The 27,270-nt window shown below is 34.9% G+C and overlaps 1 protein-coding gene across 1 annotated transcript in view; it reads right to left on the bottom strand.

Annotated features, from left to right (window-relative positions):
* The window catches only part of CCDC39_2 (Coiled-coil domain-containing protein 39), a gene marked incomplete at both ends in the record, with an annotated part of 44,522 nt that extends 18,461 nt beyond the window's left edge, over positions 1-26,061 (bottom strand). Inside the window, 10 exons of the mRNA XM_051219256.1 lie at positions 1,259-1,474; positions 4,331-4,495; positions 7,729-7,869; positions 10,123-10,309; positions 12,848-12,951; positions 15,743-15,934; positions 17,445-17,666; positions 19,458-19,616; positions 22,714-22,980; positions 25,951-26,061. Of these exons, the coding sequence (XP_051068525.1) occupies positions 1,259-1,474; positions 4,331-4,495; positions 7,729-7,869; positions 10,123-10,309; positions 12,848-12,951; positions 15,743-15,934; positions 17,445-17,666; positions 19,458-19,616; positions 22,714-22,980; positions 25,951-26,061 (1,764 nt within the window). The remainder of the gene's footprint in view (positions 1-1,258; positions 1,475-4,330; positions 4,496-7,728; positions 7,870-10,122; positions 10,310-12,847; positions 12,952-15,742; positions 15,935-17,444; positions 17,667-19,457; positions 19,617-22,713; positions 22,981-25,950) is intronic.
* Between the last annotated feature and the right edge of the window lie 1,209 nt (positions 26,062-27,270).

Here is a 27,270-nt window from a genome sequence, read left to right as displayed (position 1 = left end):
ACAAACTTAAAAATATACCTAAGCTCCTTTCTGCCGAATAGACCCCTACCACTTCAAGTTGGTAAGTGTAAAACATGGTTCATTTAGATATCATCTAAATGAGTTATGCTAACATTAGAAAGCTTAATAATTCTATCTAAACTTCACAAAATACTATAGATAGAGGAAAATAAGATTTAAACCTATTAGCAGTACATAGATCAAATAAAAGCACATTCTATGAACGATTATAATGCTGTTCGCTGATTGGCTAATTCTTAACCAATCAGCGTTAGTCAATATTTACAATCTTCTCATATAAAAACACTATAAATATATTACTGTAAGATCCATTTTGAATGTTTTGTGTGTTGGTGAAAATCCCTCCATGTATATACTTGTGCTTTGTTCCTATTGATCCCCTTAGTTGTACATTGTTGTCTTTTCATTACATTTGAATTGTTAATACTTGTATTTTTTTATTATAGTTTTTGTTTTTCTTACGCATTCACTAAGTTTGTGTTTTTTATCAGTATGGGGGTTGTGGAGATTGTTAAGTTTCTGGTTGAGATCATGAATCAATTGATGTTAGACCACCGTTGGAAACCTGGAAGCACTGGACGGCCGTTTCGTCCTAGTATGGGACTCCTCAGCAGTGCGCATTCACGATCCCGCACCCCGCGGGATTCGAACCCAGGACCTACTGGCTTTGTGCCTGAGCACTTAACCATTAGACCACTGAGCCGGCATCCAATGGTGTTAGTGTCTAACATCAACCAATTCACGAAATTGCGCGACCGAACTGTATCTGTGTTGTTTTACTTGACAATTGTTCTTGGCGGTAGCCATATTGATTTGCTCCCCCTTTTGTGCATGTGTTCTATCCAGTCAGGATAGAATAACGTTCATTTGTTGTGACTGGTAATTTTCCCTCATCTTTTATCAACTCCTTTATTTATTGTAATTTAGATTTGATTGATTGAACAATTATTAATTGAATAGCCGGGTGGTAATATTTGTTTACGTAACGATTTACATTTAAATTTATGATGAATTATAGAATCGCTATTTACCCGATTACTTGTTTTGATTTTGACGAGCAAAAGCGCGTGTCTAACGTACCTGGACGATTATTCTTCAACATTCAAACCGTGGTTTAGATTCTACATTACCGTTTCTTTTATTATGCTTAGTTGCCATGACTACTAATCAATTGAAGTAACTAGGTAGTAACAAAAGAAATTTATTAAAAAAAAATTTTTTTTTAAAAAAACGTTACCTTATTTGTATATTGTTCATATATTTTTGTTAATTTATTCACTTGTAATTTTTTAAGATTTTTTTCTATTAAAAGTTTTTGTAAATTACAAATTTCTTTTTCTTTTTCTTTTAACATAATATCCATTTCTAATTCATTTGTATTTAATTGATTATGAAGTAAATCATTTTTATTATATAATAATTCATGTTCACGTTTAATTCGATGTAGTTCTCTCTAGAAAGAAAAAAAAGAGGAGAAAAAAAGAGAAAAAAGAAAAGAAAGAAGAAAAAAGAAAAAAAGAAGAAGAAGAAGAAGGAAACATAAAAGTCAGTTTATGAGGATATACGTCATTGATGAATTTCAATTGGGATTCATCAAAAGATGGAATCTAACGTGTGAAGATCTTTGCAATGAGTTTGTTACTAATAAAGACACTATGTTAACTTTAGTATGGTGAACATTTTGAACTTCATTGGTTTATCATGTCATTTAATAGTTGAAGTTATGAATTAATTGAAGTAAGACAACCATGAAAAAAACCAAAAGCAGTGTATGGCTGACCGTAGCTGCTACGTTGACGTGGTGGTCGGGCTTGTCTATCGTGATGATCCAACCGAACTATATTGGCTGGAACATATGTCCCTGTAGGTTCTACCATGCCAGGCAGGTCGATTGAAGAACGGTAAGTCTAAAAGCAGCACCTCAAGGTCTGAGGGCGAAGTCGTACTGCTGATTGTGGAGTAGTGTTACAGCAGTAAGGTGTTGCCCTCAGACAACCAACATCTGCAGCGATGCTGCCTTCTCATAAGGAAGGGTGTGGTTAGAAAAAGGTTGACACTAAAATGTCACACCTCACTTCACCTCACGGATTTCCACCTTCGGCGGTAAGACCCTTTGAAGGACAGAGCTAACACGTTAAAAACTTCCCACAAAAAGGCCGTGAGTGGCCGGCCTCAAGCAGGTGTCCCTTGGGCTCTGCGGTCATGCTCCTAGGTCGTTAAGACTAACACTAATCCAACTTTCTTTTCAGGTTCCTCAAGAAATATCCCTCCATGATGTGGACAGCCAGTAAGTGACGTCATCCCTCATACCCGTAACAGCACACGAGAGCAAGTTGGGCAGATTCAAATCCTTCCTTCATTCTTGTATGAACTCGGTGTCCATCTTGTTGTGTTAATGAAGTATGGCAACTTGGACCGATGCATATATGTGCCTGGTCCTACGTTGTAGCTGACTGACTGACTAGTATGGGATTCCTTAGCAGTGTGCATTTATGATCTCACCTCGGGAGATTTGAACCCAGCATCTATCAGTCTCGTGTGTGAATGCTTAACCTCTAGATTACTGAAACGGTATACAATGTTATCAAGTATCATTGGAGATGATTGTTTCACTGAGGACTTATTTGATTATTATTCAAGGTAACCAAATACGCTATTCATAGAACCTATGTTCTAATAATCGAAAATTCTGTGCTACATCGTTTTCTGACCCATTCATTCACTAGCTAGTCGAGATAGCATAATGAAAGTTGTACTAATAATATGTCGGGTGATCCAGACTAACAGGCATGATCAATGTAATAATCAGAATAGCTTACAATAGTCCCAATGTATACACTCTTTCTTATATCCTAAATCATAAAGATCAATATCATCTTTCACTGTTTATTGCCTAATTTCATCCTTCTTCTTGTGACTGTTATTTGAACACGTAAATATTGGTACAAAGGAGCACCGAAAACATATACACCACACAAGTCACTTGATTTGTGTGAAAGTTGGGATACTGCCAGGACACCCAAATCGAAACAGGTGGTTTTTTTAGGGAGCCACACCCGAAGCATTCGACTTAAAGGTCGTGGAGCAACGTCATGAGGTGCAGTGTAGCCAGTGATCAACAATAAGTTCATACGCCATTTGTTCCCTCAGGATCCTGGAGCCCATGTACACCATTGGTTTGGAATCGGGGTTTTTTAACTCAGCCAGAAGGATCCTCCAAACCACCAACCCGGTTAAACCGTCGGACAATCGCTTTTCGTCCTCTCAATTTCGTAAACAACAGTAATGCCGTGAGAAGGTAGTGAGTAGGACTTCCATGGTAGTGGTTGTATGCACGTGACCATATGAGAGAATTTAGAAAAGGGGAACGAACTCTTCACACTTTCGACCCTACCAGAACATTTGGGGGCCATTTGTTCATATTAAATTCTGTATTCTTTGAATGTATTTCCTTTTAATCTTTTTTCGCTACGGATAAATAACATTTAAGTTACTTCAAGACTCTCACATTTTTGTTAAACCTTATGTTGTTTATATCCAACTTGGTGAAGATATCCACAACATGTTCAAGAGTTTAGAGACTTCCTACTCAGGATTAACAATGTATTTCCCGCAATTTAATACTGATAACCGCTAGCAAACTGTATACTCAGAAATGTGAAGGATAGCTATATCGTGACATATAATCAAATATTTTTTTTATTGAGATCATTAATCGATTGATATTAAACCACCATTGAAAACCTGTAAGACCTGGATGGCCGTTTCATCTTATTGTGAGACTTCCCAGCAGTGCGCATCCACGATCCCGCTCGCGGTATTCAAACACAGGTCATTCAGTCTCGCGCGCGAACGCTTAACTTCTAGAACATTGAACTGCCCGACATCTAACAATGTCCTACCTTAATCAACCCACGAAATTGTGCGACCATCTTCCATTGTACTGAGGTAGATACCTGTCTCTACTCGACACGAATTAGCTCCACTGGTTACGATTTCTCACTAGAACTCCGAGAAATCCCTCACAAAGCTAATCATTAGTGAGCATATGGTAATTATCAGTATAGGGTTGCATTGATTGAGATCATGAATCGATTGATATTAGACCACCATTGAAAACCTGGAAGCACTGGAAGGCCGTTTCCTCCTATTGCAGGACCTCTCAGCAGTGTGCATCCATGACCATACGGGTGAGATTCAAACCCGCAACCCTATATTGATATAATCAAATAGTTTAAATAAGGATTGATGTTGATCTACTATAGTTATTAGTTACTCATAGAAGATCATAATGTAAAATTAAACTTACACTAAGATTTCTTAACTGATTTGTTAATAAATTCACTGTATTGTTTCGTTCATTTAATTCTTTTGTTAATTCATTAATTTTATTTTCCATGTATTCACATTGCTCAACATTTTGTTCACCGGTCATTTTACCAATACGTCTTTCTAAACTTTGTATGGTGAAATCCTAAATTATTTTTAAGTACAAAAAAGGATATTACTAACATTATTATAAGTAGTATAAGTAGTAGTATTCGAAAATATTTTGATATATAATTGTAGTAGTGTGATGTGTTATACCGATGTCGACAGATATAAGTAGAATGTATCATCAGTTGGAAGTAGAATTCCTGGCGATAGAACGTTGAGAAGATCGAAGAAAAGAGAACAACAACAGAGAATGATTGGTGTGGTAATGAAAAAACAATCAGTCAGTCAGTCAGCTACAACGTAGGACCAGGCACATAAATACATCGGTTTAAGTTGCCATACCTCATTAACACAACAAGATGAACACCGGATTCATAAAAGTAGTTAATTCAGAGGTGGTAATATATAGAAGAAAGATAGCATATAAGGATATAGTACAGGAAGGAGGAATTAGCTCGTAGAAAGAAAGATACGAAGAAGAATCAAGTCTAAGATGATTGATTGACATTGTGCAAATGAGGAATTTACTGTATGATTATCAGATTTCATTAAGATATTCCGTAATTTTGTGTTGAATTACATCGAGTTGTCCCTACTTATGTTCTCGTTAACTACGGTAGTATAGCGGGTTTTCAGCAACTCATAAAATAATCTTCTCAAGATGGTAGAGGTGATATATAGCTCAGATAGATGCTTTAGGTGTAGTTTCGTTTTTTTGGGTGGATGGTTTGGTTGTGAAGCTTTTATTGTTCTTTTAAATAACATCATCAGTTCAAACATCAGGTAGAAGTTTTCCTCCATCTCAAGAACATATGAGTGTAGCATGCTTCTCGTTGTTCGAAGATGAGAGAATTTTATCGAAAGGAAGGCTTCCACTTGAGAAAAACTCTATATCTACCAAAAAGTTTAAGATATATATACCCCCAACCAACTGGTCAATAAGATAGAACATCGTTAAGCAAAGAGGAAGAAACATGATACACCTTACATGAACAAACCATTCAGCTGAGAGAAAAAAACTACAGTTAAATCATTCTTTCATATTATAATGAGAAACGAATGAAGTTGTATACTATTATTAAGAAATTCTTATAACTACGAAAGCCATCATCCGGTAGATAAAAGTGTTTATTAACAGTTGTCTACGCAAAATACTTCGGATCTGTTAGTCAGACACTATTAGCAACAACCTACTGTGGGAGAGAACAAACTAGATTCCAGTGGAGGAGGAAATCAAGAAGAAGCATTGGAAGTGAATAAGACACATATTGAGGAAAGCACCCAACTGTGTCAAAAGGCAAGCCTTCACTCGATATCCACAAACTCAAAGGAGAAGAGGAAGACCAAAGAAAGAAATACAGATATGCGAAGAATGAACAGCAATTGGATGGAACTGGAAAGGGAGGCCCAGAACAGAGTGGGTTTGAGAATACTGCTCGGCGGCCTGTGCACCACTGGAGGTAACAAGCGTAAGTAAATAAGAAGTTGTAAAACCAAGAACCACTGAAATTCTCGCGACGCAAAATAAGAACACCAAGACTTGTACACGTTAGGATTTACTAACCTGAAAACACGAAAACGACCCCAGTCAAAAATACATTCATATATATATTGATTTGTACACCCAATTAAATTAAGAATTAGGATGAAATCTTATTGATGAAAAATACTTTAAGTTAAAACAGACCACATGCCTAGTGTCATGTTGAGCAAAATTCAACAAAATATTCCCGTCACCATCTTAGAGGAGGTACATAAGATTGGCAAAACAAGTATGTTCGAAATTAGAAGAATGCACTGGAATATTGATAAAGGCATAATAGCACATACTCAAATTTGTTAGCTATCACACAAGAATACTGAACTGACCGAATAAAAATTGAACTACTGACTAATAGCTAGTAGTATCAAATAATATATACTCCTCAGTAGAGAGCAGCCACCATCCCTCTTGCGGGAACCGAACCCAGGTCTAGCATGCGGACACTTAAACTCTAGACCACTGAACCGGCATCCAACAATTTTAATGTATAGCATCAACCAATACACGGTATTGCACCACCGTCCACTATTGTCTTCAATGACTTACTGTATCACAACAGACATAGTTGGACTCCACGGATCACGACTTCTCTCTAGAACTCCAGGAAATACCTCTTGAAAGCACTCAATAGTGAACATATGATGATTAGTATCAGAAAAGAGGTTTTGTGGAGATTGTTGCCATTTTTTTCCATGGTGATTTATCTTACATGGACTCATGAATTCAACTATTAAATCAATACAACCTTTGCAAAACCCCCTTTCTGATAAATATGAATACTTTTATACGTAGATATTGGATACAAGAAGAACAACTATATAACAGCATTACAATAATGCTTAACAATACATCAAAATTGATAGGAGAAATAAGTTATAAGAAGAGATACTTCAATTGATTGACGAAAGATAATGATCTACCATTATTATTAGCTTTATTCAATATTATAGTCTTGCTACAATATAGAATTCCTAGTACAAAGTATTTCAACAAGTTTCCCATTTCTTATTCCTTGATCGATCATGACGAGAACATATTGAGTGATCACCAATTATTATCCATAAGGCAGTAGAGCAATATAAGGGGATACAGTCACATAGTAGATGGTCACCAATAATTAGTTCACATACCATTTGTACCTTCAGAATCCTGAAGCTCATGTGCACCATTGGTTTGGAATCATTGTTTTCTAACTCTCTTATGTGGATTCTCCGTGTTCATCAACCCGAATAAAAGCGTCGGACATTCGCTTTTCTTCTTCTCAATTCCGTAAATAACACCCCTGTTAGGAGAAGGCAGTGTGTAGGACTTCCCTAGCAGTGATTGTATCATGTAGCCATGTGAGAGCATTTCGAGAGAGATAGAGAGAGAGACGACTCATTCAACTCTCAGCCGTACCAGAGCATTTGGGGGAGGCATATATATAATACTAAAAGTTGTCTATTGTTTACATAACCTTTGTCAGATGGGTTTTGTGGATATTATAGTTATTTCAATGGTTAGGATCATGAATCAGTCGGAGCTAGACCACCATGGAAAACTTGGAAGCACTGGACGGCTGTTTCGTCCTATTGTGGGACTCCTCAGCAGTGCGCATACACGACCTCGCCCTCCTGCGAGATTCGAACCCAGGACCTAATGGTTTCGCGCGTGAGCACTTAACCACTAGACATGATCTTATATACAAACAATAGAAATGAAATTATAATCAAAATAAAGTAGCTAACCTGACGATATAAAACTTCTTGTTGTTTTAATAATTGTGCATCTAACATTTCAATTTTCATCATTAAATTTCTTTTCGTTGTTTCATTGCCTGATATGGATTGTTTTAATAATTTCTCTTCATGAATAAGTTCTTCATATTTCTAATAAGAAGGCATTAGATTGTAGTATAAATCAATATATACATCAAAGAAATGAATTATAGTCAGAGAAGGGTTTTAAGGAAATGATAGTAATGTAGGAGATGAGTTGATGAATCAATTGAAGTTAGACTATCATGGGAAACTTGAAAGTATTGGACGGATATTTCGTCCTAATGTGGGATTTCTCAGCCGTGTGCATCCATGATCTTGCATGCAGGACTCGAACATACTTGTAGTCTGGAGTACGAAAGTCTAATCTCTAGACCACTGAGCCCGCATACAACAATGTTAGTGTCTAACTTCAATTAATCCACGAAATAGCTTTCAGGTAGGTATAGCTTTAATTGACTTAATAATTCATCAATTAAAATAATTAGTTACTAGGATGTAGAATCTTTCTATAAATAACTAAAAATATAATAAAGAAGTTTATTACACATGCTTCTTGTCTTGTAATAATGGCTAGTAAAGAGATAGGTTGAAACAAGTTTGAATATAACCAAACTTAAATAGTTCAAATGGATATTCTCATAATCTCTGGTTCAACCTACTGCTTCCTTTAGATTTATAATCAAGACTTCTTTACTTTCAATTCTCTTGAAGATAGGGGTTGGAAGTAGTGTACAGAAAACCCTGGTATTTGTCAGCAAAGTGTATCGATAACCATGAAGAAACTGATACTCCCTGGCAGATTCGATCCTGTTTCATCCAGCGTTACAGTTAAAGACGTTACCTTGCTCACAAGCACCAAGTAGCATAAAACTTGACTACGTCCAATCAACATCTTATCTCAACATAGTACACGCAATGTCGAATCACCTAGGCTAGTGGCTACATTGTAAATTAGTCGATAGGATTCGATCTGCACTAAGAAGGAGCTGACATATGTGATACTGACCACTACTCAGTCAGTAAGTCAGTAACAACATAGAACTTCGTATGTACATATATCAGTTCGAGTTGCTATGGCACAATGGCACAGAGATACAATCGTCGATTCAAACCCCATAGTGATAGAGATAGTGAGAGTATAAGGAGTAATCGCAAACATTAGGGTTTGAAGTTGTTATTCAATGGGTATAATCCAGTGAAATGGATGGGGAAAAAGAAAAAAGAAAGGGACATGAAGAATCCAGATGATTAGAATTTGGGAGATCACCTGCGCCATTGCAAACGATTTTGAGCCATGTGTCATTCAAGGTCTCTAACCATCAGTTGCTATCATCTTAGGGATCCCAAACAGGTAGTCTACACCTACCAACATGGTTCAGTCCACTTGTCAGTACCTTCATGGATTTGTGCTTTCTTCCAACCTACTCCTACACCATGAAACATCGTTCGTCGAGGCAGTCGATAGTTGGGCAGTTTAAAGTCTTTACCAATCCTTTTCCCTGCCTAGTTTTGCCTGTTGAGTCCAGAACGCCAGTTACAACTTCCATTATGAGAATCATGTATTTCAAACATACTGGGTTTATATACAAACCAAACAGACCAAAAAAAATAGGAAACAACATTTGTAAAAGATCTGACCCAAAGTGTCTGTGAATGTGGGAGAGTGTAATGAATAGACCAAGCATAACTCACGAAAGGTAAATCATATCATAATAGTCTATAGGTCAAAATAAAGCCTATAATAAGGGGAACGTGAATATATGTATTTTTGTTAATTAACAATTCACTAGCATTCGCCACCCAACTTTATCCTGGACAATCCTTTCTAGTTGTTTCCGGTTTCTATTCATCCTTTCCATGTCTGCTTCAAATCCTCAAGGCAATGTGTTCTTCAGCCTTACACTTTTCCGTTTCCCTTCAACATTGCCTCATGATGTAATCTGATGATTTTTGTAAAGCATATCCTATCCAGCCCGGATAGCTCAGTGGTAACATCTCTGATTGTAAAACTGGATGAAATCAGATCATATCCGTCAAGAAGTATCGAGCACCTCAACATTACTAGTACACCTTGTTGACAAGTGTCAAATAGCATGAAACCACTGTCCAACGTTTCCTATCAACCACCACCAACCATCATCTTATCTCAACATAGTGTACACAATATCGAATCACCTAGACAAGTAATCCCATTACAACTAAGTCGATAGATTTCAATTTTGCACTAAGAAACATTTGACATGCGTGACCTTGGTCACCCACTTAGTGATAGATAATACACTAAGGAAGATATCTAATAGTTATAAAACCAGAATAATATAACCCCCCCCCCTCCTTATTCAATCTATGACATAATCTTACCTGATTAACTTTAAATTTATCATCCCGTAATTTATTTAATTGTTTACAATATAATTCATGATTCAATTCTTGTAATGATAATTGTTTATCAGCTTCATTAGCATATTGTTCAACGGTTAATTTACATTCAGTGACATAAGATAATTGTTTCATTGAATTCTCAATAGATTCTTTAAGTTTTTCAAGACTATTATTAAAACAAATGGAAATGAATCATTGATATATATATATATATATAATAGAATCGATTGATGTTAGACCACCATCAGGAACCTGAAAGCACTGGATGGCCGTTTCGTCCTATTGTGGGACTCCTCAGCAGTGCGCACCCACGATACCGCCCCCTTGCGAGATTCAAAGGCCCTAGGTTCATCATACTAGGACGAAACAGCCGTCCAGTGCTTCCAGGTTTTCAGTGGTAGTCTAATATCAATCGGTTCATGATCTCAATCAAAAATAAATATATCAATAATAACCTACTGTAGGGAAGAATAAATCAAATTCCAGAAGAGGAAGAAATCAAGAAGAAACACTGAAAGTGAATAGGATACACACATTGAGAAAAGTACTCAACTATGTCACAAAGTAAGCTCTTAATTGGAATCCTTAAGGTTTGGGGAGAAGAGGAAGGTCAAAGAACATATTACGCCGAGAAATGGAGACAAATATGAGAAAAATAAACAACAATTGGATAGAACTGGAAAGGAAGGCAGAAGTTAGAGTGGGTTAGAGACTGTTAGTCGATGACCTTTAGTCCATAAGGAGTAACAGACGTAAGTGAATGAGTAAGTAATTACTAAAAATCTTTGAATACAGAACATTAGATCGATATCTTGAAATCTTTCAAAGTGGTTAATAAACAGTCAAGCCCTAGTCTTCTGAAGTTTTCTGAACCTATTGCTTTTGGTGTTCAAAAAGAGACGATTTTTAATCTTTCTTTACCTTGGTGATAAATATTCTTCAACTATATGATGAAAATTTGTCCATCTCTTTCTTTTAATTAGTTACGTAATCATGTTTTTTTTATTTTAATTGTCTTCTAGATTACTAATCTTAATTAACTGAGCTTTACTCATTTTATTCCTATCAGAGTCACTGTGACGGAAATAACATTAAGAGGGTACACTTTGTCTTACCAAAGCAAATATTATCATATTGTTACATTGTAATGAAGTGTCTTTGCAATGACTTCTAATGCTCCGTATTTCACTCGTCTAGATAACCGCTTTTTGATAAATCCCAACAAATATAAATGAACAACAATTAGATAGAAATAGAAAGAAAGGCCTAAGATAGAATGGATTGGAGAATGTTGGTCGGCGATCTATGCTCCATTGGGAGTAACAGGTGTAAGTAAGTAAGTACTTTTTATAAATGCAATATTAAGTAATAGATTACAGCTATGGAAATATAATTAAGTGGTTTTGAATAAGAGAAGCTGATATAAAGAGTCTTTCGGAGGTAACAAAAGATCAGTTGATGGTAATGAGAAGTGACCCATAGGTCAAGTGTATTTCATTAGGGTCAATGGGTTAATTTCCTAAGGATTATAGTGGTATATTTATATGAATGAGTATTTGTGTATTTCATTCGGTAGTCCAAAAACACATTTTCACTCACTGTTGTACTCTCGCTCAAGTAGTCAGTTTGGGTGGGGGGGGGAATAGTGCGTAGCATACGGTGTGTCAGCTTCAGATTTTTGTACACTTTACATCACAACAGAATGTTTGGGTATTAAACATTTGGATAATATGATCAATGAAGTGTTTCAACAATACATTGTGATAGAGTATGTTCCAAATATTTTTTGTGCTCGGTATCTTTATAAAATCGCTAACAAATGGTTGAAACAACAACTTCTTAATCCTAAAGTTAGGCATATGGTAATATGACCACTTATAGTTAAGTTAAGAGGAGCAAGATGATATAGAGTAGTGAACAAGAACACAAGTAAGGACAATCGAATGCATTCAAGTACAAAATTACAGAATGTCTTGTAAAATGTCAATCAATCGTCTTAGACTTCACTGTCCCTTCATATCCATATGGATCAATTTCTGTTCTTTTTCTCTTTTCTTAAATCGTCTTGACTTTCTACCTCCAGACATTTCACTTTCAATTGATGATACATACTACTACTTATATCTGTAGTCATCGGTAATACACATCACAAGTGGTTTCTAATTTGACGGTGAGATTATAATTGATGAACGATTCAATCCCACCTAAAATAATAGATCTTGGATTTTGGTGCGAAATCCATTCACTCATTTGGTTAAATAGTGTTTTGACATTTTAATGGATGTCAGTTCATAATGTCAACCCTAAATCTAATTCTTAACCCCTAATCATCAATTCTAATACTAATCCATAACTATCATTTAACCCTAGTAACTAAGTGAACATTCCAAGATCATTTTAGCGTTGCTCAAAGGCCGTCCATAAATTATATTCTAGCCATTGAAAACATTTAACAATAGTCTTAAACCATAGAATATTATTCACTGTATTCTTTTGAGTATTAAATTTTTCATTACAACTAGTTGTATCAAATGATTCCTGTAAATAAACTAAGCAAAGATGAATGGTGGCTAGCAGTGGAATCTAAGAAAAGCGTTTCGTCTTATTATGAACTCATCAGTTGGATGTATACTATCACTTTATCCACCTAGCTACTGAATCCTGATAGCCACCTACTTGTGCAAATCTATACATTCATACTTACTTTTGTAATTTCTTTTCTTTTTCTTTTTTTAATTGTGAACTCAATGCTCTAGCGGCTTCTAAGTCAATTACAGCTTTATCCACAGTACGTTTTAATGCTTCTAACTAAATATAAGAAATAAATAAAGAAAGAAAGAAACAATCTGTTCAAATTCAATATTCGTCGATTCATATAAAAAGAAAAAGAAATTCCATCCATTAATGATGAAGATTGCTTAAAAAATGTCCTATACAAGGGAGAGGGTGAAGAGGCCATGCGCATACAACTACTACCAGGGAATTCATACTCGCTACCTTATCGTGGCATTATTCAGTCAATCAGTCAGTCAGTCAGTCAGTCAGCTACAACGTAGGACCAGGCACATGTGTGCATCGGTCCAGGTTGCCATACTGCATCAGCACAACAAGATGAACACCGGATTCATAGCAGTGGTTGGGTCAAAGGTGGTAATATATAAGAGAAAGATTGCATATAGAGATATAGTACAAGAAGAAAGAATTGGTTCGTAGAAAGAAAGATATGAAGTTATTTTAATCTCTTAGTTTAAGGGAAGACAGAGAGTGTATACACCGACGCCATTGTGATCGATTCTGAGCCATGTCACCAAGAGTCTCCAACCATTGGTTACGATAGTCACGCGGACCCCAACCAACTAGTGTGCATCTACCAACATGGCTCAGACCAGAAGTTAGTGTCTTCAAGCACTGATGCCACGTTTTGGTTTGGCCGCCCCTAACTTTCTTCCAACCATCCTGAACACCGGTTAGCATTGCACGTCGTGGTAATCGGTGGGAGGACGAAAAGTAAATGTCTGGCGGTTTAACCGAGTTGGTGGATATAGAGGATTCATTAAGGGGAGTTGAAAAACCCTTATTCAAAACCAGTGGTGCATATGAGCTCCAGAATCCTGAAGGAACAAATGGTGTATGAACCAATTATTGGTCACCGACTAACATGCAATTTCATCTCCTGACGTTGCTCCATTGCCTTTTGGATTAGACCTGTAGGTCAAAGGCTCGGGGTGTAGCCCCCTATGAAATTTACCTGCTTCGGTCTGATCACTGGGGCAGTTTCCCAGCCTTCACACAAATCAAGAGACTTGTGTGGCGCATATGTATTTGGTGCGTCCTTGTACCAGTGTTTATATGTTTGAATAATAATAATATAATATAGATTTGAATATAAGAGTGTTTTATTGCATTTCTAATGATTCATTTGATTGGAATCAGTAAACCAAACTGGTTGTTGTATCTATACAGTATTCGCACTCGTTTAAGAATATCGCTCATCAATGGTTCAGTTCATTTAATAATGTAAGAAACATCTGTACTACATTCTATACAACTAGTTGACTGTAAGTTGGTGGTAAGAAAGTCTAAAGAGTGTGTTACCACTAGTAATTTGGAAAATACGAGGCGATTGTTTCAAGTAAGAATATCAAACTAGACTAAAAAATGTTAGGTTCTATGTTTTGGACGCATTCCAAGTGAGGACCGATGTTGGACAAGGGTGCTTACTTTCCACCGTTCTCTTTCTTCTGGTGATTGAACGGATTATGAAGGCCTCCACATCTCAAGCGAAGCACGGAATGCGATGAATAGCTCTGAATCAATTAAAAGATTTGTACTTTACAGATGACCTGGCCCCTCTATCCCATACACACTAACAAATGCAGATGAAAAAACTAGTGAAGCAGCAGTAGGTCTCAATATACACAAAGGAAAAAGCAAGATCCTCAAATACTACACGAAGGCGAGGATTAGCAAAGCAAGGACCGACTTTCTACAATGCGATCAAGTAAGTAAGCCTTTGTGTTACGGTAATAAAGATAATCGCTCAAAATATCATGAGTATCAGGTAGAAGCATGACAGAGCAAATCGAACTAAGAGAAGGAAAATCAATAAATTATAGATAGATGAATCAGAAAAGATATCGAAAAAAGAGATATGAACTTAGGAATTTGAGTCACTGCCACCTAGAAATGATTGAATATAACTCATACTACTTATAATTATTAAGTAGCATTCATTAATATCCCAGAAACTTAGTGAGAGAGGTATGAAATTCATGAAGTTACTTACATTTGATGTTGATTTAAAGGATATCATAGATCCTCATTTACTATTTTTTGGTCCTGATCTAGACCTGATGACTGAATAACATGATATTTAGGATCTATCCCAACTATTTAATGTATGGTATATGAATTTTACTAATAAAACACAAGGATATCTAACTTGTATGTGACATATAAACCTATTCCATGTATGGTTATAGATTTTGATAGTGTTTATATTCCGTACATTGAGTGTATAAACCTAATAATTATGATAAATGCAATACATACAATGTCACTAACAATCAGTTTCTCGAGCTTACTTCACTTATAAACAATAACAGTTTTCAATATGTCTAGATATATACCATTTACCAGCAAAACTAGTTATAAAGTCGAAACAATTACCACCCCCCGCCCCCAGTTTATAAAAGAGGAACAATATCAACGATAACGTTCAAATAACTTAGAGTTATGAACGACCACAAAATGAGCAGAAACCAAATTTCCCTTCAATGATTTAAATGATCAGTCTCTTATTAGCATATGGATATCCTGTGTATATTGATACAATAATGCCCCGATTCAAAGGCTTGATATGCAAATATCGGTAGTGGCTAGCAGTGGTATTCATGATGCGCATTTCTTCTTATTTAGGACTCGTCAGCTGGATGTACCAGGATACCACAGTCAAAATATACTACAGGATTCGAACCCAATATTGTTCGATTCGAACACCATCGTATTATCCACTCACCTATATAAACATACATATTCATGAATTGGTTACACATTGGCACAGAATTTAAAATGCTTAATAATAAACATAAATAAATACCTCACTATGAAAATCTTGTCTTTTCATTTCTGTATTCTGTAAATCTTCTTTACATTGTGTTATATTCTTAATAATTTCATTTAAATGATGTTGAACATCGGAATTATTTTCTATTTGTAAATGAAGAAAATTTAATTTCTCTTTATTTAATTGTTTTTGTTCATAAACTTGAACTTTAATTTGATTAAGGCGCTGAAAAGAACAAATAAAAATGTAGTCAATGAAAGCTGTTTACTGAATTAATTTGGTTATTGTTTGCTTATATCTTCCTATTTGTTGTTTTGGACTGCAATCGAACAGACTTTTGTTAGTATATGTGCATAATGTGATGACTGCCTCGGGTAATAAGCAAAGATGGATAGAAATCAAGAAGCGCATTTCATCCTATTTAGAACTCATCAGCTGGATGTACCTGCGAACGGTACTGACTTCGAGTCGTGGAGTGAACATCAACTCTGTGATACAGGCACATCCAGCTGATGAGTCCGAAATAGGACGAAACACGCACCACTGTCCATCTTTGCTTATTAAACTAAATACTTGTTTTTTGTATTATGTCAACGGCAACTTTAGACAAATCATTCATTATAACAATTAAATTTAAATGATTTAGTGATAAGCAGCAATAGATTGATTTTTGAATAATTCCATAATAAAATAAATGTTAAGTCTGTTTAATGTTCTCCGTCCATATTCGCTTCGCTTTCAGCTTTTTTCTGTATTATTTTATACTACTTAATAATATTCAGTAAGTAGTTTTATTTCTAGAAATTTGTACACGTATGTTGTGACGCAAGTTTACATATACTTATAACATGTATTGTAGCAGTTGTTCACAGTTTTCTTCGATCGTTTCATCGTGGTGTCGTTGTGAGATCTGTATGAATATGTGTGCTTGATCAAATATTACAGCTGACGTATACATTTCTGTTTTTAGCTTAAATGTTAAGTGCCTAAATTGCTCAATGAAACATTTGACTTCATATTAGATATGTATTTGAATCTTAACAATTCGTTTGATTGTTAATTTACTTCTTTATTCGCTTTTTCACATTATTATTCCTGTTCGATTTTGTTTGATATGCTTGTGGCTTAATGATCCGTGCTGTCCAATAAAAAGATTGTAGTTGATGCTTCATGTTGCCTTCTGAATACATTCACCGTTTAGAGTTATTCAATAATAATTATCAGGGTGATTAATATACGAAGCCTTAGGAACTACCTCGAAGATAATACACTAAAGATGAGAATTTTTGCCAGAAACATTCAGAAAATTGGAATTCACATGTCGAGCTCCTGATTGGATGATTATCTATACTGCTGTAATGTTTAATAGAGTTCTGGAATTTTCAGGAAGCCCAAGGACATCTAAAATACTATAAAAATCGTATATTTTCTGTACATAACTGAACCTCTAGAGTAAAGAGTTTCTTACATAGTTCGCTCCATTTCTCTCGTGTTCAAAATGCTATGTACATCTAACCTGAGGGTTACTAGAAGAGCTTAGCAACCGAATCTAGCGTTCAATAAGAAAACTTATCATAGACCGAAAACTTAGAATATAAGATTTAGTAGTCAGTAATCCTCAAGTAAAATACTACGCAGGTATATATTCTGAATAAAATGACAAAGAGTTTGTTTTCATCTTTGGACATCATAGGATTTATTACAATGACAAATAAATGTAAACTTGAAAACATACCTGAGAAAACTGATCTAATTGAATATCACGTTGTCTCATTTGATTAATTACATTTTCCCATTGTTTTATTAAACTATCTCTTTGAGCATATGCTTCTTTGATCTCTTTACTTAAACTATCAAATTTCACTTGATCAACTAATCTATTTGTATAAGTTGTATCTAATTTAGATTTTAATTCATTTCGTTTATTTGTTAATTTTTCCAATTCTAAATCAAGTTCCTAAGTGAAGAAAGATATTTTAGATAAACAAAAAGTTCCAATTATAAAAATAGCGCCAAATTAAATATGGCAAAAATAAAATCTAAATGGAAAAAAATGCGTATTTAAAATTACACTACTTGTGAGTAGTTAAAGTGATAATACACAATATTTTAAGTACATTTCTTAGCTCGCCTTGGTAACTATTTTCATCCTATATGAACTATTGTGTTTATTCGGGTTGTGGAAGTGGTTGAATTTAAATTGTTTTTTTTCAAAGATAATGTACATTTTTATTCGAAAATGTAATTCTGCTATTAATTTTAGCATTTTAATCGTTTATGTTAGTGATTTGTGGAGGTCCAGGATTTGGTCCTCAATCGATTACTGAAGTGTTTCCAAGTACCACGAAAGATTATTTAATGCTGTTTCATTCTTTCTAATATTTATTAAACGGGTAAAATTGTTTTAAACGAAAGGGTTTATACTTTACGGTTATTTATAGTATGTAATACGTTTCTAGGTTGGAATATCAGTGTGAAAATGAACATACATGTAGGTACATTAGTTGTTGTACCTTAAAAAGGATTAAATAAAACTCCTGAATTACTCTACTAATCGCAATCTAAGTTTATTAAAAGTAAATGACCATAGCTCGTTAAAATATCAGGCTATAAACTATAGTTATTACATGTGAAATGAAGATACAAATCAGTAATTCAACCAATTAGACCATAGAAACTAATTTTCTCTCAGTGCCTTCCAATACTTATCTATCCACGACTGTTGAATATTGAATCAATTATTGGAAAGATTTTGAACGAAACCTAAAGTTTCTGGACTCGATCACATATGACAGCGTGGTTGTTCACTGAAAATGAATAATTCGAACTAGGACAGTATAATTGATCAGTAGCTATGATCAGTCACATCAACCAATTTATGAGTGGGTAAGTAATAATTTCAAATGATGATCTCAATTATACAATTAATTTGCTGAATATTTTAAGATCTAAAGATCAACAGTTCAATAACACGTTAGGAATTGAGTTGGGTAGATGTATTAGCCGCTTAATGCTCAGTTTTTGTTGTTGTTGATTATATAACTGATCATTGGTGTAAACTATTCATCAAGTTGGGATGTTCGTATTTCATGGTGAACATTTATTTAAATGATATGGTTAACAGGCTAAGTTCAAGACATAATTCAAATGCCTATGGTCCTTGCTTATTCTTACAATTGAAGAACATATGGTACTCAAAACAACTGTCAACCAATATCAAAGTAATAATCATCAATACGAACAGTTCTACTATACGGAGCTGAAACGTGGAGAACTACAACAACCACCATCAAGAAGGTACAAGTATTTATAAATAGCTGTCTACACAAGATACTCAACATTCATCGGCCGGATACCATCAGCAACAACCTACTATGAGAGAGAACAAACCAACTTCTAGCTGAAGGCGAAATTAAGAAAAGACGTTTGAAGTGGATAAGACATACATTGAGAAAATCGTCAAACTGCATCACGAGACAAGCACTAACTTGGAATCCTGAATGGAAACGAAAAAAAAGGAAGAACAAATAACACACTACGTCGGTAATTGTAAGCAGACATGAAAAAGATGATTAGAAACTGGAAATGCTTGCCGAGGAAAGAGTTGGGTAGAGAATGCTCATGGTTGACCTATGCTCCTCCACGAAGGGTAACAGGCGTAAGTAAGTAAATAACTAAGGATCTATAATCAACATATCTACATGAGAAGTTGTTAGTGTCAGTATATCTTTTTTTTCTTTCAACTTACTTTAATCTTCGTATTATCTTGCTTGATATATTTTTCAATAATTTTCATATCTTCATCATGTTCACCAATCGTTTTCATAAGATTTTCTAATGATGTTTTATCAGAATCAATATTTACTGAAGAATTTTCTAATTCTTTCCTTTTTTGATAAAATAAAGTCTAAATAGATAAACAAATTTAATAGAAATAGATATTCAAACCCATAATATACGACTATTTAAATTCACTTGATATAGTTTTGCTTGTATCTTCCCATTGAGCTTTTAAAACTGAAATTGATCAGTCTGTTATTGGCATATGTGTATACTGTGCGTATTGCATCGATATTGCCTTAATTCACAAGCATTTTGTAAACAATGATGGATAGTGGCTAGCAGCGGAATCCAGGACGCGCGTTTCGTCCTATTTGGGACTCGTCAACTGGATTTCCCTGAATTTCAGAGTTGATTTTCACTCTGGGACATCAAATGCAATAGTTTTCATATTGCTTGCTCTTAGTTCGGTTTTTGTCTATTAAGAAAACCGTTCTCAAGTTTAGATACAACCAACAGCTGTCATGTTACACTGTCGGAGCCTTTTTATTTCAGACAATAATGACCTGGTAAACACCACAGACATCTCATAAGTTGAGGTATGTAACTAATGTTTGTATATTGTTCAATAAAGAAATGCTATTTACGACAAATCGTTTGCTTTGTGAACTTTGATTTTGCGCGTATCTCCATCAAGTGATTAAGACGCTTCGATAGACCTAACAGATATACACTTATGACTAACTTGAAGTTATAATAGGTAAAGAATGAGATGAGCTGTTCTTATTAATCTAACGGTAAAGTACATTGTCATGTAAGGTCTCTCAAATAATACAGTGAAAATGATCAAGGTTGGATTAACTCTTCTTAAATGCTGGTTTTTAATTTAGACACTTTATATGATCTTTAAATCATATTTTATTGAGTCATAAATGCTAATTACAAGTTTGCACTGGAAAATATATAACAGTTACTATTGTAGTGAACAAGAACAGGGGCGAGGACTTTGTTATTTTTTCGTTTCCGTACCAATCATTTACTGTTCTCATTCTCTCAACTTCGATTTTCCCAACCTTCTGCCGCTAGACATTCAACTTTTGATTGGTGGTGCCCACTGTTTATATCTGTAGCACACACTGCATTCATCTCCTGCTTTAAACAGTCATTCTTGCAGTGATTCTGCTCGCTGTGCTACTTGTTTTTCGCAGTCTGTGTCACTTTCTCTATGAAAATGTCGAGTTTGCAAAGAGCTGATCTTCATAGCTCCATCGACCTACCGGGCTATCTCAGTTCGATGTTCGCCCAGCAGCTGGTCGATTCAACGCTGCCACGCCAGAACACTACTTGTTAACTTATATCAGTTTCATTGGAAGCATTTCTGTAAAAAAAAGCTAACAAACCTTATGTAATATATTTTTTGGTAAGCTCACTGCTTCTCATGGTGTTATAGTTAAGGATAACAGGATATTCAAATCATAAAAGTTGAGGCATAACCAGTTTGAGTTTGTCAAAACTTCTGCAATTTACATAGTTGAAGTTTTTTTTCAATTATGGGAATGGCTCAATGTTGCCTTGACTCATTATGATATTGTTGTCAATCTGAACTCATTCCATGTTTTAACGAAAAGCTTTAAAAATTATTTTCAAGGATGGATATTAGCCGGTACAGAAATCCTGTATGAGCACTTCGCCCCGTTTAGGACTGGTTAGCTGAATGTATCATCATCTGTATTGGTGATTCCGTTAAAAATCGAATCCAGCACCCTAAGCTTTAGACATCAATCTACTCTTTGCTTAGCTACGGACTCCAGTGTCGTTCCGAGGTATCTTGTGTTGATTAACAGTAAGATCGTGGATGTGCAGTGCTGAGAAGTCCCATACTGGGACGAAACGGGCGTCTAGTGATTTCACGTTTTCCATGATGCTCTAGCTTCAACTGACTAATCATTTCAATTATTGAAATCAATCAACATGTTTGATTAGAAATCTGTTGTACAGATGATGTCAGTTAAGACTAGTTATCCTTTGTTCACTAATGAATTGCTTCAAAGTGTCACTAATTTAGTCAATAATTTTGTGTGGTTGATAAACATTCATAAATTAAAATCAATCATATTTCTATCACAATCTGCACTGATGAAATTCAGAGAATGATAAGCTGAATAGAATGTTTACCATGAGTTTACATTAATTGAAGTAAGAACTAACATTAACTTTCTATTTATCAATAGTTCAGAAGTTACTAATGTTTTTTAATAGCAAACATCAACTAACTAATTAACAGATAGGGAGTTTTGTGGAGATTTTAGTAATAGTTGAATTTATGAGTCGAATAAAGCTCGATTACCATGGGAAACGTGAAGGCATTAGACAGCTGCTTCGTCCTAGAATGGGACTCCTCAGCATTACGCTACCGTTACCCATTGTCTTCAGTGAGTTAGCACCTCACAACAGATAAGGTTGGACTCCACTGGTTACGGCTTCTCATTAGAACTCCAGTAAATACCTTTTGAAGTCACTCACTAGTGGGCACATGATGATTGTTATCAGAAAGGATTTTTCTGAAGATTGTAGCAATTTAATAGTTGATTGCATGAGTTGATTAAATCTAGACCACCATGGAAAACCTGGAAACACTGGATGGCCGTTTCATCCTAGTATAGGACTCTTTAACAGTGTGTATCCACAACCTCACACTTGAGACTCGAAACCATGAATTTCAGTCTCGCTCGCAAACGCTTAACCTTTAAACCACTAAGCCAGCATGTTAATGTTTAACTTACACCAGCAAGATCATGGATATAAATTGTATAATATACCCTTGTGGGCCAGAGTAATTTTACATTGGTTTTCAGGAGAACCAGACACCATCCAGACTTTCATGTGACAACTCAAATAGTACAGCTCAACCCCGTTTAACAGGAGAGCCAGACACCACCCAGACTTACATTTTATAAACCGAGCAGTACATTTCGAACCCGTTTAGCAGGGAAACTAGACACCGTATAGGTTTTGACGCTACAACCTGAATAGTACAGCTCAATCTTGTGGTGCAACCACACAGGTACCAAGCACACTGGTGGACAATTCGCACCATTCATATACACATTCACATAAAATCTATAGTTATTCCAATCAAAGGATCATGGATACTCAGTACTAAGTAATCTCATGCATTGAAATCATCAATTACATAATCACTTATTACAAATTAAAAGACAAACCTCTAAAAAACTTTTCTTCTCAATAATCTCATTATTGATTTGTGAAATTTTTTTATTCTCTTGTATTAAGCGTTCATATTCACGTTCAATTAATTTAATTTGATGTAATTCTTCATTAATTTCTTTATCACGTAAATTACATAATGTATTCGTATAGGTTATTTCTTGTTGGACATTTTTCATATGATTTTTTAATTGTTTAACTTTGGATTGTTCAATATCTAATTGATTATTTCGTTGAAACAATTGATTTTGTAATTCTTCAAGCTGTGATTCAAAAAAAAAGAGAAAAACACAACACAACAACAAGATATAAGTGTCCAAGACATTTATCAGAAACTAAAAATTCACTTGGTAATGGCATATGTGCATCCTGTATGGATTGCCTTGATAATGCATTAAGTCACAAGCTTTATAAGTACAAAAAAAATGGATAGTGACTAGCAGTGAGATTCAGGACGCATGGAGTTGATGTTCACTCCAGGATACAGGTACATCCAGCTGATGAGTTTTAAATAGGATGAAACGTGTGTAAAACTTGATTCTACTGCTAGCCGCTATCAATTTTTGATTATAAAGTAAGTGTTTGTAATTGCCTATGAAAACTCTAAGGACTAGAAAGTACCTTTTTTATTTTAGTCTTTGACAATTAGCACTATTGATAAATTTCAGTAGATTTCAAATGATAATGTATATTTGACATAATAAGGCTAATGGAGTGATTGTTTGACTTAAATATTTTAAACCTAAACATTTAGATTAATGAAAGGAAGGTGTCACACAAGCGTCATATTAGTTTGCAAACATTCCTGTTAAAACTTGGTAGAGCTAAATATTTGTACACCCCATATTTATAATTATCCTGCTGTTATATCCCTATGAGAATAATGAATGATAACTGTTGGAATCTACTTATAAACCAATACGATACGTACACTTTTATCGTATAATTGTTAAGTAACTAAACTATTCATATTTGTGTCCCTCTTATTATGAGCTTTGTTTTGACATATGAACTATTATCATACGATTTACTATTCTTGAGTTATACCCAGTCTATCAATTACTATCTCCCACATTCACAGACACTTTTGGCTAAATCTTGTACAAATGTTGTTTCATATTTTATTGGTACGATGTAGTCCGTTTGGTTTGTATATAAACCCAGTATGTTTGAAGTAAAGTTTAAGAAAAGGTGTTCTGGACTTAACAGGCTGGGCTAGTCGGGAAGCAGGACCGATAAAGACTCTAGACTTCTGGTATAGGTTTCATGCGTCATTGGTCCGGTCGGTAACTCACTGTTCTCTAACTGGCGGTATCATTACGTTACACATTAAGAGGACACAGGGCACAAGTTATAATACTTACTTTATTTGTCAAACATATAGTGGCCAAGTTTAATCATCTCTGATTATCATAACGAAAATTCTGCAATTTCGACTCTTTTGTGGATTTCAATAATGCAATGAGAAGAAGAAGGCACTTAGAATCATGTGATGTATTTGCGCAATACATTTTGAACAAACTGATCACACGTAATATACTTGTTGGGATATTTTCATATGAAAACTAAAGGGTCAACTACACAGATTAGCGGTAAGTCGTAACAAAGAAAAACAAAGTACACAAAAAATGTGATAACCGCACATATATTACATAATTCTCATAACCTTTGGCTTATCATTACATTATCAAAGTTTATTAAAGGGACTAATTCTCCCAAATATTCTGTGAGTGTTTAACAACCTACACTTATATTATATATGTACCACATTTTTATGGTTCACTCAAAAAATATGTAATGAATTTAGTAATATCGAAATATTTAACTTGCTGTCACTTACAAACACTTTTGCCTTGGACAGTATTCGGACAGTAGACAAAGATTCAGAATTCCTTACCACGATAAGGAGGCTCACAATTATGCAATGGTTAAAACCAACGGATATAGACTCAGGGAAAACGACAAACGTTTTTGAGAGATAAATGGGGTCAACATAAATTTTTAAAGGTTTTCGGAAAGATGGTACTTGTTTCTTTCTCGTCATTGCAATAACCCTTAAACTGTATTACAGCTTGAAAAGAAATTAAGGGTATATCACACTGTTATACACGATTTGCACCTTTAAGTATTAGAATTGTCATCCATTTTGGCGCCACCATGTTACTTTACATTCCAATACTGCATAACGTTACTAAACGTAAAGTCGATTGTGATAATACTGAAGATATTGTCCTGAACTGTCTGTTTCAGCACTCTTTAATCTACATGCTGTATTTTCCCTCAAACGTTTTACCTAAACCTATGCGGTAAACAACACAAACCATAAAGAAGACCGAAATGCTTTTTGAAGAATCCTTTACACGTCAACAAAGTGCTTGATATAATCTACAAAAATTTAGAGACTGCTAAACTGGTTGCATGTCGACTGGGTCCCAGGGAGCAGTAGAATATAAGAATATGACAATGCCAAAATGCCTATTTGCAGAATTTAGGTATATAATGTACACTACGGCATTTAACTATTCAGAATATCAGGGAATACGGACTACAAACATAGTAACTTAGCTAACAAAGAATCAAAGATGATGGGTTTTAAGACTGATGACTAGGATTTTCAAATTTAATTAACATAAATTATATAAACATAACCATCTCTCAGGTTGTGAACAACAAGATTTGGAGAGTGAAACGAAATTATACTATATCATTGTTTCTCACTTTAGCGAGAATGCGAACATACAACTGAAATTCACTAACATGTGTAAAACCTCCTTCAGCTGCGTTACTTTCTGTGGTTCTAAGCTTTTTAAGGCTAATGTGAGATCTTGAAATGAAAGTAGTCTTCTCCATCCTGTTAGTCTTGTTGTTTACTTTGTATAATAACTGATAGTCCTAATTTACTGTTTTCCTTATGCCAGTTAATGTAAAGTGGTGATGCAGAGCACTTATTCATAACAAATCTACATCTCAGTTGAAAAAGTAATTAAAGCAGAATAAATTTTATTTGTCGTGAGAAAAGTTTTGTTTTGTTTAGCTAGATAGTGTCCTAGCACTACATCGGTAACAAGCATTCCTTTGTCTTGTTATCACCTTTATCATACACGCAGTTTTTTTCTAATTAATTCCCAAGCAAATTTCAGCAAAACCACTGCAGTGCATTTTAAGGCAAAAAAATTAGTATATCGTTGGATAAATATTCACCGATGAACGAAAAAACAACAACGTTCGCGTACCTTTGTTATGAGCTTTTGGTTTTCTTCATTTGCGACGGGAATGGCGTGGGCTTCATTCCACCCTAATTCAGCAAGAATCGTTGAAATTTGAAACTGATTTGAGGACGGCATTTTTGAATATATTCACATAGATGTTATGACAATTTTACGCTATTGGAGAATTTAAACAAAAACAGTACATTTTGACTATATTCACGGTAAGGTATGATCCAGAAGACTGTCACGCAAGCTAAAGGGTTCGACATACAATAGAAAGCATGAATTACCCAGGATGACTCTATGATCATTTGATTATTACCCGTGACTCAAATTAGGTGACAATAATTATCCTCTGATTCTAATGAAATATTAATCGTATCTTTGGCATCGTGTGTACTACAAATATTGATCTCATCAATCAAGCTTAAAACTGATAAGTTAACTACGATCTTTCTGAGTTTTGCTGCCTGAGCTAGTATAGTTTGCTGATGATTTAGAATAAGCTCATATGTGCGTTATAATGTACAGCTTGCCTTAAACTTAGAAATGCGGGTATTTCGAAAAAATACATAAAGAACTAATTGTTTCCGTAGATAAATGTATGGTTTTTGTTAAAACATGGAAAACCAAATTCAATGAAAGGATTTTCGGTGAGTTGAATATTGAACTGTACAATCATATACTTGTGCATCTTCAAGAAATGTTTTGACTGCATCATGAGCTTGAAATACCGTTCATACATTTTTAGCGAGTTAAGCATCTAAGTTACACATACATTTCTTTAGATACCCATCTCAGTTTCTCTAGATTGTAATGACCAGTAAACATAGAAATCCTCGATATAATTCCTTAATGTGGTCGGAAACTAGTCGATAGGTGTTTAGATAAACTAAAGGAAACCACAGACGATGTGGTTTGTCTGTTTTCTGCAGACTTTTATCAGTGCAAGGCGTGTTCGGTAGTGAATGTTGTTTGTTTTGAGGTGCAGAGATACAGATAAAACACTGAGTCATATTCCAGCTAATACGTCTTCAATAATACCTTGATACAGAAGATAAGCAGGGAATGTTGAACTTTCACTTCAGCTTATTAAGAAAAACGATGGGAAGTTCAGAAAAATGGATCAACTTGGTAGGACTAAAACACGCATCAGTTAGACCATAACATGTTTATATTTTCTTATGTCTGATCTCCGCCCTACAACCCAACGATCACGATTAGTGACGGCCGAATCATGGCTATCAAACCAAGGTGGCTGAGTGCCGTCATACTTTGAAGGTTATCAGTAACATCGATCGAAAGCAAACATCCACAAGGAGCTTAAGGATTAGATCGCTCATT

The sequence above is a fragment of the Schistosoma haematobium genome, chromosome 2, assembly GCF_000699445.3.
Source record: "Schistosoma haematobium chromosome 2, whole genome shotgun sequence".
Taxonomy (NCBI): domain Eukaryota; kingdom Metazoa; phylum Platyhelminthes; class Trematoda; order Strigeidida; family Schistosomatidae; genus Schistosoma; species Schistosoma haematobium.
The sequence above is the reverse complement of the archived record's forward strand: the minus strand, read 5'-3'. Positions and strand labels throughout refer to the sequence as shown.